Below are 13240 nucleotides of genomic sequence, written 5' to 3'. Positions count from 1 at the left end.
GGTTTACAAGTTCATAAAGAGAATTTTCTACTTAAATTGAATTAAATTGAAAATTTCAACAGATACAAATAAGAAATATGACTTTTATTTAACATTGTTAACTTCTTTTACTCTAAGAAATCAACTTAAGCATATCCCTAGAATTAACAAGGAACAATATACTAATCAAATTACATAAAAGACCTCATTACTCTCACGCTCATCTGAAAGCTTAAGTGTACATCTTTTTGTGAGTCGCGATAAAAACTTTAACTATGCACATGAAAGTACTTCCTTCAGGCTTCACATAAATGTACACTTTCGTCCCGATGAAAAATAAAATGAGAGACAAGAACATGAGCAAAGTACTACAAAGCACCTTCAAAATTACTATAAATGAAGTGTAATACCAATTAAAGCCCATTTGTGACTTGTTGAATCAAATTGGTCAACACCAAATGGGATGCTACAAGGCCCAATTCCACCACACCCAATGGACAAAAATCCTAGGCCCATTACTAGAAAGCCCATTTGTGACTTGTTGGGCCTCTTGCATTGTTGGCCCATTTTGCAAGGAGGAGGGTGTAACTTAGGTAACTAAGGTATCATGGTCAATGTCAGCATTCCCTATCAAATAAAACAACAAATAGAGTTTTAAGACCATTATGAAAAAGCAAAAAAATTAGTGTGTCATATAAATTGGGACATAGGAAGTATGAAGACGGAGATAATATCATTTCAAAGATGGAGGCAAAAGTGATAGTCCAAAATCGACCAATATATTCAACACGATTTCAATTAGGATTAATCATTGATACACATGGATACAATGTAATTAGCTACATTTTGAACGTAAAATGTTGCTACATTTTTAAAACTAAAATAAAATCTCGGTATAGATTACCCCATCTATTCCGATTTATATGACGCACTTTCCTTTTTAGTCAGTGCTATAAAGTATGATACATTTCTATATTATTTAACTTTAAAATACTCATTTTACCCTTAATAAGAGGGTTTATAATCACACAAACATTTGTTACTTATTTTATCCACAAGTTTCAAATAATTTTTTTATTTTTTATCTTAAACATCTGTCAAGTTAAATAACATCACATAAATTGAGACAGTCTAAATATCACTACTTGTGAAATTTCTCCTAATTTTTTAATAGAATAAGCTGAAGCCATCAATTGGGCTCTTTGTGTCAATGGAAAAATTGGATGGTTGGGCCTAATTGAAAATAGCCCTATTTTGGTCATCAATATGAATATTGTCTTCGGCAGAGCCAAAATTTCGATTAAGGGGTGTTAAAATATAAAAGGTAGAATCTCATAAAGTCAAGGAGTGTCAATATACAATATATATATATATATACATAAAATAAATTAACCTTGTTACACAGAAAAAATTCCCAACAAAGAAGTGTTAATCGACACCCCTTAAATATATGTGGCTCTGCCTCTGACCTTTGAAGATATATATAATAACAATATATTAGTGGAATGTACGCAGTCTTACTCCTACGTTACGAAAATACAACAAAACAACACATATTAGCAATTTTAGTGCAAAAAATTTTCTTCGACTACTAAAAAAACAGCCCACTATATATATGTTGATTGAATGTTGATCACCAATTCACTATTATGTCAATGGGATTATGGATTTGTTAATTGTAATTTCTCTAATTTGGGTAGTGAAGTTCCAAGTGTTCCGACGTGGCATTCAACATCGTGGTATAGTAATTTAAAATTAGAAAACTAACAGCGTTCGTCAAAAATAATTACAACCGCTAACCACGTATACAAAAAAATATACATAAATTATGTATAACATGTGTATATCATATATATATATAAAAAAAAGAATTAATACACTTTTGTGGGGTATTATTTTGTTGGATGTCTTACAATTAAAATTCTTTTTTTCAAAAATAAAATATACTGTAAGTTAACTACGTACTACTCCAAATATGTTAAATTAATTAGTTTTTTATTTTATTTTTAAAAGGATAATCTCATAAACCTCTCTTTCGGTTACGCTTTATAATATTTATTTTTTCTGTGGTTTACGATACTACGTCTATTTCTATTATTTTGATATTTTTTGTAATTATTCTTTAAATATTTTGAAAGTAAATATAAATCAATTACGACTTAACAAAATTACCCTTCTTTATATCAATTTTTTCATATTTATCAAATCATAATTTATTTTATATTTATTTCTAATAGATTTAAAGAAATATGATTACAAAACAGAAACCAAAATAAGAGAGATACGTATAGTATCATAAACCACCAACGATGTAAATGTTATAGAGCAAAATCTCTAGATAACTCTTTGAAATTATAAAAAGAGAAAGGAAAAAAGATTTTACATATAGAGATAAACTTTGATTGTGATACTTCATATATGAATAACAAATAATAATACTATATAGTATTTTTTTTAAGCCTTGACTGGTGTGCCTAATTTGGATAATATGTATGCATGGGAAATATCACAAAATTCAATAACATTATGGGCTACTTATTACACTTGCATACTACGTAAATTTAAGAGTTTTTTGCTAAAATTATTCCTCAATTATAAACTCAAAAATATAATGTACATTTTTATATTATTTAAGTGAGCAAAAAATATCTTTATACTATCTAAAAAATAACAAGAATCATCCTTCAGTCTATTTTTATTAAAAAACTTATTGAACCAATAAAAAAATATTTTTTTAATTTGATCACGTCTTAATCACGACGAGAAGATCAATGTTACCTAAAAAGAATACGGATATGGATAGAAAATAAATATTTTATTCTCATAATTTAAATTTTGTGTGTTGTTAGTTTATATGTTTTTAGCATCATTAAGTAATTTGACCTGCAACAATACATAAGTTTTGAAATATTTATACAGTAGGTTCCGATGATTAGAAAGATTATGAAAAAAATTCATTTTAAAAATATTATGTGCAACTATTTAGAGATTCTCTTTAATAAAAAATTTATATAGCACATATATACTATATATACAATGCAATTCACATTTTATACAATATATGAAAATATTGGAAATTTAGTGAAATTATGTAGGCGTTTTGTTGTGAAAATTAAATAATAATTTACGTTATTTGAAATTTTTGAAGTTGGAGTTGTATTTGGACATATTTTTTACAAAGAATATTTAGAATTTGAATATATTTTGTCTGAATATGATTTAAGCCCTCAATTTCTAAAAATTTAAAAAACCACCCAACTTGACTATCTTAACCATGTGTACATATATTCATTCAACCTGACACATTTTTTGTTGGTGGCGTGAATTCCTTAAAAAAAATAGACAGAAGGATGAATCTTGCAACTTTTTGAATAGTGCAAGAATGTTTTTTGTTCACTTATATAACACAAGAATGTATTTTAAGTTTAGGTCATACTTCAGAAATAATTTTAGCCAAAAACTCTAAATTTAACTTAATAATCAGTATTCAATTGATACATGTTAGCTCTTTCCATTAAAATATAATATACATAATATTCTCAAATTATTCTGCTCAAGATTTGAACTATACATTATTTCATTTTGAAGATATTTGCTTTGAATATTAATTAATTATCATGAATGAAAGAATGGAATGTGAAGTGGACCACAGTATATTATACTATATAATTCCTACTTTCTAGATATATATGCATGCCAGCTATATTAATAGCAAGTATATGGAGCAAAATCCAAATGTTAGCATGTTTTAGTGTCGTTCCAAAGTTGATGTAATGCGACAAATGTCGTTTCAAATGGATGTCTGGTAGGTGCGCTTAGATAAGAAATATAGGCATTTTTTCTCTATATCAATCTTTCGATAAAGCACTCAAATCAACGAATAAGGAAAGGAGGCCTTGAGTTGATATTTAAAAGAAGGAGTTCGTCGAGTCGGGGGGGGGGGGGGGGGGATATGACACAACTTTAGCTGACTGATGATATAATCCTAGATAGAAAAGTATGGAGGTTGATCGACCATTAGGATAGTTGGGTAGTCATATGTTACCGTACTTCGAGTAGTATAATTTAGGTATTTAAAAAGATAAAAATTTAATAGCAGTATTTATTAAATTGTGGTAATTATCCCCCCCCCCCCTCCCCCCTAAATTGGGTGGTGATGGTTAATTGAGTTTGCACGAGTAAAAACAAAAATGTTTTATTTGTTATTATTACACGAACTATTTATTTATATTCCTTAATTCATTTTTATTTTTTCAGTATTTGGAAGTTGGATTTTTACTTTTATTTATCTTCATCAACATATTAGAAAAAAATAATTTTTTTTTTATTTTACCTTCAATATTACTTATTTATCAAATCATTTTTCAAGAACTAGAAACAACATACCAATTGATATAAATATTATGATAAAATACTTATATTAGTAATATTTTTAAAAACGTGTAAAATATATAAAATACTTAATTAATAAAAATGAGGAAGGGAATGTATTTAGTTGTAACAGCATTTTCCAATTTCCAATGGCAAAATGCATTTAGTGATATATACACCCCTTCAAATAAATAAATGATTTAAGTTACAACCACCAAAAATATCAAATAATTTTGATTTTCGTAGTTAGTATGCATATCTTTTGTTAGTATTTTCTATAATATTAAAAATGAAATACTATTTGTGCATGTTTTTATTATATATTTTCTCTGTTCATTTTTTACTTCCCCAATATATTAAATATAGTATGTTCAATTTTATTTGTTGATAAAAATTAAGAGATAATTTATCAACTATATCTATTTTATCCTTACTATTACATATTACTCCCTCCGTTTCATAGTAATTGATCATCTTTTTAAAAATATAATTTTCCCATATTAATTGACCACCTTACCGAATTAAGAAAATATTAATTATATTTTTCCTATATTACCCTTGCAATTAATTCCTTTTAAAAGTGTTCACATTTGTTTGTAAAAATTCTAAGAAATTTTTTAAGGGGTGAACTAATAAAATTATCTTCTTATTTATGATTTCTTAATATGCATGCGATTAATTAATATGAGACGGAAGGAATTTTCATTTTTGAATATTTAAATGACTAATTCAAGTTCCAACTCCTTAGTTTTTTTTCTTGATTTTAGTTTGCTCTCGTGATTCCTAAAAGGCTAAAACCAATCTTCACTAATAATTGGTCTCCTTAGACAATTTATGTGACTTATTTTTTTTTTAGTTAGTCTCAAAAAGAATGAGATATTTTTATTTTAAATAATAATTTAATTATAAAATATCTATTTTACCCTTAGTGAAATGATTTACAGCAACACAAATTTCTATCATTCATTTTGGACCACAAATTTTAAAAGTCTTCATTTTTTTTTAAACTCCATATCAAACTACCTCACATAAAATGAGACCGAGGAAATAGTATTAGTTCATGAATTCTCTACTTTATTATTGTCACTTTCTTTTGTGCTTTTATTCTTTATTTCATAATTAACTTTTTGATTCAAGTCCAATAAACTTTTTGATTCAAGTCCTTTAGTTCTAGTCATGCCGTCCGTCTTTCTTGAAACAAGAATATCAAGGAATGATGTTATATAAATGTATAATAGTAAATCCCTCTATAACAACTATAATAACAATAGTAATAATATATTCAGTAAAAAAATTTAAAAATAATATATGTATGCAATTTTATTTAAAAATAAAAAAATAATTATTTTTAATAGACTGTTGCGATCTTACCATATAAAAATTAGTCTCTATAATCTCCTATTTTCATAATAGTAAACCAAAATTTTTTCTAGGATGAAAAGAAAAAAACCATCCGAGTTTAGAGAATTCACTATGTGCACGTCCTTAAGAAATTCAATCCCCTCATTGTACCTGGGATTGTGGATTATTTCCTCCAAGGATAAAACAAATATACCTATTAACGAAGTAACAATACCTCACACTTCAATAACTTTAGTGAACTCAAAACTCAACAATGTAATCACACAAAACATCTACTTAACCCTTCAGTCAATCACATTATTTGTCGAAATTAAAACGAAACCAAGTGAACGATGACGGCACGAAGGGTGATACCCTCTACTTAACCCTTTAAAAGCCAACTTTCAAGTATTTTCTAATATAATGACACAATTTTTTCTTTCTTCTATTAATGAGGGATTTTTTTTTCTTTCATCTGATTTTCTATATTTTTTTTTATTCACACCCTACTTAAACTCAACACCGCTGTACTAACTAATTAATAATACAAAGAAAAAGTGGTCATAAATATCAGTCTACCTTACTCAACACACGTAAGCCACACAATCATTTATCTTGTACCTTCCCACAAGTCTAAAAATCATACACGCCATTTAATTCTCACAATAATGCATGTAATTGTCTCATCAAATAAAGTTTTGTCTATAAATACCAAGAGATGAAGTAGTCATCAATTAAAAGAAAATATCGTACTAGTGTAGTTATATATATATTTATATAACTCCTAGCTAGTTATAAGAAAAAAAAAACACATAATAAGGAGAAAATAAAGATATAGTACTATATATTATATCATTATGGAGGACAAAAAAAATAACAAGTCTTCAATGTCCTCTCCCTTGCCGGAAAATGGTGTCTCCGACGAGGAAAAGCAGACCTCCGGTAGTGATTCTCCGTCCAAAGCACGCCAGAGAAAGCCCGGTGGATGGAGAGCTATGCCTTATGTTCTAGGTGATTATCATCGATCTTTCTTTCAAAAGCTTCTATCTTTTTCTTTTTAAAATAATATTGATATTCGAATCAACTTAGACAATTCAATTATCTAACTTACACATTTTTTGGTTATTTAATTTGATGCCTATTATTTCTCATCCACTCAAGTATGGATAGTGTCAATATATACATAGCTCAAATAATTTTTTTTATCGAAAAGTTATACTATATAAATAATTAATATTATTTTTTTCCGTATATAGAAATTATTGATTCACTTGAATAGTTAGGTGCATTAACTCTCATGACACAAGTTTTGCATTTTTTTTTCTTTTATCTTTATAATTAAAATTTATGACTTCAGTGTTGAATAGAGATAAGTACTTTATCCATCGAAGTTTAAACAGATTGAAAAAAATATTCTATTAGTTAAGCTTGATGAAACTTTCAAAAACTCTTTGTGAATCTTGCTCACACTATTTATATCGATATGATTTATGATAATTAAGCTCGAATTAATCATAATTCATAATTCATACACCTAAATATCTAAGTTTGTTTTTAATGCATACATAGAAAATTTTCAAAATGACAGCTAATAAAATGTTTATTTAAGTGTGTACGTTTTTTTTTTTGGACATATTTGACTAAGTTGTTAGTTCTTTTGTAGGTGAAGTTAATGTTGAGTTATTAATACGTTTTTATTATTTTTGGTAGGAAATGAGACATTTGAGAGATTGGCATCAATAGGGTTGTTGGCAAATTTTATGCAATTTTTATTAGAAGTGTTTCATTTGGACCAAGTTTCTGCCTCCAATGTTCTTAATATATGGGGTGGCGTTACTAATTTCCTACCATTACTTGGTGCTTTTATTTGCGATGCATATATTGGTCGATTTTGGACTATTGCTTTTGCCTCCGTTTTCGAAATGATGGTACGTCACATTTTTTGTCTTTTTCAGACCTCACTAGAATTCTACTGGTATGATTGTTGTTGTTGGTACGTTACATTTTCTTTAGTGCTCCTTTTTAGTCCATTTTAAATGAATTGGTATGTTACATTTTCTCTAGTACTCCTTTTAGTCCATATTAAATGAATTGTTGGTATATTATGTTTTCTCTGGTATTATCCTTATGATTATTTTCAAATTATTCTAGAGTAGTTAAGAGCGAGCCTCATTAAATAAAAGGTAAACAAGACAAATAGTCTAAATAATTTTCTTATTTTGAACTATGAAAAAAGTCTCAACAGATATTACTATTTTCTTAAATTTTCTCATTTTTTATTTTCAAATGCCCACTTAAAACCTACATAATATGTACTATAAATAATAATAATTAACAAGCAATTCCAATATTTTTAAAAGTATTTTTTTTTTACTCTTTAAATAACAACCAAGATATATAAAGTGAAACAATATTTACTTTATATTATTTCTCAAATAATATCTTGCTTTTTTGTGCGCTTTCACCAGAAGATAAGGGTATATACCACTCAATTCATGCACAAAGTGTCCATTTCCCCCCCAAAAAAAAACAAAAAACTTTGCAATTATTAAAAGTATATACTTTTCACTTAGGTTGAGACATGACACTAAAATTATTATTAAATTTAATATACAATTACAAGTTAGCTGTTATTATTATTATTATCAATTAATATTAATTTGATTATGTAAATATTTATTTATTTTTAGTAATTAATAATTAAGAGTCATTACATAAGGAGACTAGCGTAGACAACATAGTATCCATTCGACATTATATGTAATTAATTTTCTTTTTGATTATTTGACAGGGAATGTTGGCATTAACCATGATACCTTGGTTACCTAAGCTACACCCTCCTCCTTGCAAAATGGGCCAACATGAATGCAAGAAGCCCAACAATTCACAAATGGGCTTTCTAGCAATGGGCCTAGGATTTTTATCCATTGGATCTGCTGGAATAAGGCCTTGTAGTATCCCATTTGGTGTAGACCAATTTGATTCAACAACAGATGAAGGAAGAAAAGGAATTGCTAGTTTCTTTAACTGGTATTACACTTCATTTACATTGGTTTTGATAATTGCAGTTACAGTTGTGGTGTATATTCAAGATTCTGTGAGCTGGGTACTCGGATTTGGTATCCCTACGATACTCATTTTCTTGTCTATCATTTTATTTTTCATCGGGACAAAAGTGTACGTTTATGTCAAGCCTCAAGGAAGCATTTTCTCGAGCTTCATTCAAGTTTTTGTTGCGTCTTACAAGAAACGCAAGCTGAGGCTTCCTGATGAACGTGAGAGTAACGGGGTCTTTTATGATCCTTTGTTACCTGAAGGGTCCATTGTGAAGAAACTCCATCTAACCCATAAGTACAGGTAATAATAAATATACTTTGACACAATTTTGACTTTAGGTCACCCATTCTATTGAGCCGCCCCTGCACATAGCAGTAGTTAAATATTGTTTTATTGATCACTCAGGTGGTTGAACAAAGCAGCTATAGTGATGGAGGATGAAGTTAACACAGATGGTACTTGTACAAACAAATGGAGACTATGCAGTATCCAGCAAATCGAAGAACTGAAATGCATACTCAAAATAATCCCAATTTGGTCAGCAGGAATTATATGTTTCACAGCGATGGCACAACAGGGCACATTCACAATCTCACAAGCTCTAAAAATGGATCGTCACCTCGGCCCTAATTTCCAGATCCCACCAGGTTCCCTTTCTGTAATATCGATGATCACAGTAGGAATATGGTTACCAGTCTACGATCGATTCATCATGCCATCTGTTACAAAAATAACACGAATCGAAGGTGGGATCACATTGTTACAGAGAATTGGAATTGGGATGGTTTTTTCAATTTTATCAATGGTTGTAGCAGGGATAACTGAAAAGATAAGAAGAAATTCCGCGATAACTCATAATAGTCCTGATGGGATTGCACCTGTTACAGTCATGTGGTTAGCTCCACAACTAGTATTAATGGGATTCGCGGAGGCTTTTAACATACTTGGACAGATCGAGTTTTACAATAAGGAATTCCCTGAAAATATGAGCAGTGTGGCTAATTCTCTGTTTTCTTGCACAGTTGCTGGTGCAAGTTATATAAGCAGTTTACTAGTGAACCTTTTGCATAATACTACAGGAGGGCATGGACATCCAGATTGGTTAACGAATGATATTAATGAGGGTCGGGTAGACAATTACTACTATCTTATCGCGGGGTTAGGTGTGTTGAATTTGTTCTATTTTCTATACGTTGCTCGTCGATATCAGTATAAGACTAGAGTAATTGTTGATGATGGAATCAAGGGTTATGCTGATGTTCATGAACTTCATGACATGAAGTATTAAGGAATTTGTGCTTAACTAAGTTCATAATCTGTAACTAGTATTTGATTAGCATATATTAGTGGTACTTACTTGATTATAGATAAGAGTTGTATGTATAAATATGAGAATAAAGGAGGGAAATTATTAATCTACTTAATGAAAAGTAAGATATGTTTTTTTTTTCTTTGTATTGGACTTGTGTTTATTGGGTTTTTTTTCTACTCTAAACTTTAGACTATAGTTCGAAAATGCTACCGAACACAGAAAAAACATTTCCAAAAAAATGTATGAACTAGAGTAACATTTTACGAGTGGGGTTTAAGAGAGATAGTGTGTACGTAGCTTTACTCTTCCGTTGTGAATGTAGAAGGGATATATTCGGCTCAAGTAAAACATATAAAAAATCAAGTATGTAAAGCAAATGTATATGGCGACAAAAAAGTCATACTGAAAATAATGAAGAAGAAAACAATAGTAATAACAAAATAGATTCTCACCGAAATACTGAAAAGCTTCCTAATTTTTTCAACGTACAAAAACACTACTATTTTTTTCCATCACCTATTCAATTAAAATATCTATAAAAATAACCACTAAATATTTTTCAGGAAATTTCTAACAAGAAATATTTTTTATTTTTAGTAATGGCCACAACAATTGATTGATTTGGTATTTTTGCTTTACAGTGCTGATCACTCATTTCACACGACTCACTTAGGATAAGAATTGAGTGTAGAAAAATTAACTTTACTAAGTTTTATGACTTAATAAGTACTAACTTAAAAAATCCTAACAAAATACGTGAGATTTTTACTTATTTTTGTATTATCATAAAAAAGGAAAAATTAAATATATTGACAAATCGAACATGACTCGACAACTCACAAATCTTGGGCAGAAACAACTTGCCAAATGCTTTTTTAATTTTCAAGGAAGTAATATTTTAACGTAAGGAAATTCCCACTTAATTAATTTCTATTTGAAAATTGTAATTTAAGGAAAAGATAACGAATTAATCACATTTTTATTTGATGATTAATAGAGACGAAATGAAAGCTAATCAATCAGTTACGTAGGAATTCTAAAGATTTTCCTGTTTTTAAGGGATTGAATTTTAATGAAGAAAGCTTTAATTTACTCCTAAAAAATCATATAAATATTATTTTAGATACACATTATCAGTACACAGATGCAAGAAGCTTAGATGTTAAGTAAAAGTAATAATATAAACATTAACTAAGAATATTTTTAATTTTTCATTCGGTGTTCAGTATCTATTAAAGTTTTATTAATCTAGATTTGCACCATGTAGAGCCATTCGAGGGAAGCATTCGGTGTCGAATTTTTTTTCATACACAGAACTCAAATTAAAAAAGAAACAGTGCCATCCACTAAACAACATCCTTCTTTTTGATATCAAGACAGAAGAACAAAAAAGTATTGATAATGATACCATAACAAATATTGGGAAAAAAGAAAAGAAAAAAGAGATCAAACAATATCATGTTCACATTTAAATGATTAATACTAGTAGTAAATTTAGATGCTATCGTGACGTGTATCCAAACCAAATTTTACATGAATGAGACAATCACTATACAATAGTTTGTTTGTTTACGTTTACGGTACAATGTTAATATGAAAATGTGGTAGGATGGATATAATGCTCAATTTTTCATGAGTAAATTTTAGATTTAGAAACATAAAAATCATATTTGTATGTTATACCTATAGTTTGTATAATTGCGCTTCATAGCAAATTTTATGTTTGCTATGAAGCATCAAATTTGTATAAATCGTTGGCAGACCTCTCATTTGTATAAAAGCGCAGCGATTGTATATGTATATCGGTTAGATAATTGTATATATGAACCTACTATGTATATGTATCAATGATTGTGTTTGTATATCTGCATAAAATTTGAATTTGTATACAATTGAATCGAAATAAAACATTTGTATATCAAATCTCTCTCTCGCTTTATACAACAAAAATTAACATTGTAATTTGTATAATTTGTGTTTGTATAAAGCAAGAAAGAGATAAAGGCAAAAGAGAACTGGTGGGGAAAGATCTGTATAATTTATATAATTATAACTGTATAGGACAAAAATATATGTATTTATATTTGTATATACAATTTTCTCTCGCTTTATTCAAACACAAACACATTTTATACATTTGTGTTTGTATAAAGTGAGAGAGGTGAGGGAGAGTGGCGAGCGAGATCTGGGAGAGTGGTGAGCGAGATTCTCTGGGGAGAGAGGCAAATGGCAAGTGTTTGCTATGGATTACAATTAAATGAAACTGTGGTTATATCATTTAATTTGAATTAATAGTTTGCTATTTTATACAATTCTTCCATTTTTCATTAGGGGTTCGATTTCGAATTTTGAAAATGATTTTTTTAAAAGAAGAATGCTTTCTTTCTTTAATAAATTTTATACGATACAAATGTAAATTGTTTAAAGTCCTAAGGAGGGTATTGAACACTCAAGTGAAATATAAAATAATAAAAATTATCGGCATTTTTTTGTTTACATCTCATCAACATATAATTTATAATTTAATTTCTTTGTCTCAAATTATTCGTCGTGATTTTTTAAAATAGTTATTTCAAAGTATTTTTCATTTAAGAAGGTTATGATGAAATTAGTTATTATTTTCCCATTTTATCTTTGATCTTAATTGTTCCCGAAGACTACAAATATTTTAATGATAGGATGATGACACATAAACAAAAAATATATATATATTTAATGAAGAAAAACCATATTTTAAGACAAAAGTAAAAGTAAAATTTCAAAAAAAAATTAATTAATATTTTTTAAAATGCATATAAAAACGATAAATAATTTGAGAGTAAAGGTGTACTTTGTAGTAATCTGAACTATAAGCTATAGCTTAATTTTGACAGAATGTTATGAGTTCGATTCCCAAAGAGACATATTGCATGAGATAGGTGTTGGGAGGAGAATTGTTGGGTAATATCAACCTCTGCATAAGGGGGGTTGGAAGTATCTCAAGTCGAAATTGTGATCGAACATAGTGCTTGCTTGGTAAATTTAATTAAAAATTAAATTTACATTCTTACTATCAACTAGAGTATAATTTTTGACATAATAATAAGCATTTGATCCTAACACGTATCGTCTAAAATCATAATGCTTTGACTTAAAGGAAAGATGTACTTTTGTTTATTGCATTTGGCATTGTTAGTAATT

At 28.4% G+C, this 13240-nt stretch overlaps 1 protein-coding gene across 1 annotated transcript; it reads left to right on the top strand.

Annotated features, from left to right (window-relative positions):
- Positions 1 to 6483: 6483 nt before the first annotated feature.
- LOC102595468 (protein NRT1/ PTR FAMILY 2.13) lies at positions 6484 to 10205 on the top strand. The gene is made up of 4 exons (XM_006357190.1): positions 6484 to 6702; positions 7402 to 7619; positions 8483 to 9048; positions 9154 to 10205. Exons 1-4 carry the CDS (start codon positions 6549 to 6551, stop codon positions 10034 to 10036), a joined length of 1821 nt encoding a protein of 606 aa, XP_006357252.1. The 5' UTR covers positions 6484 to 6548; the 3' UTR covers positions 10037 to 10205.
- The last annotated feature ends 3035 nt before the right edge of the window (positions 10206 to 13240 follow it).

The sequence above is a fragment of the Solanum tuberosum genome, unplaced genomic scaffold (assembly GCF_000226075.1).
Source record: "Solanum tuberosum cultivar DM 1-3 516 R44 unplaced genomic scaffold, SolTub_3.0 scf00243, whole genome shotgun sequence".
Lineage (NCBI taxonomy): Eukaryota > Viridiplantae > Streptophyta > Magnoliopsida > Solanales > Solanaceae > Solanum > Solanum tuberosum.
The sequence above is the reverse complement of the archived record's forward strand: the minus strand, read 5'-3'. Positions and strand labels throughout refer to the sequence as shown.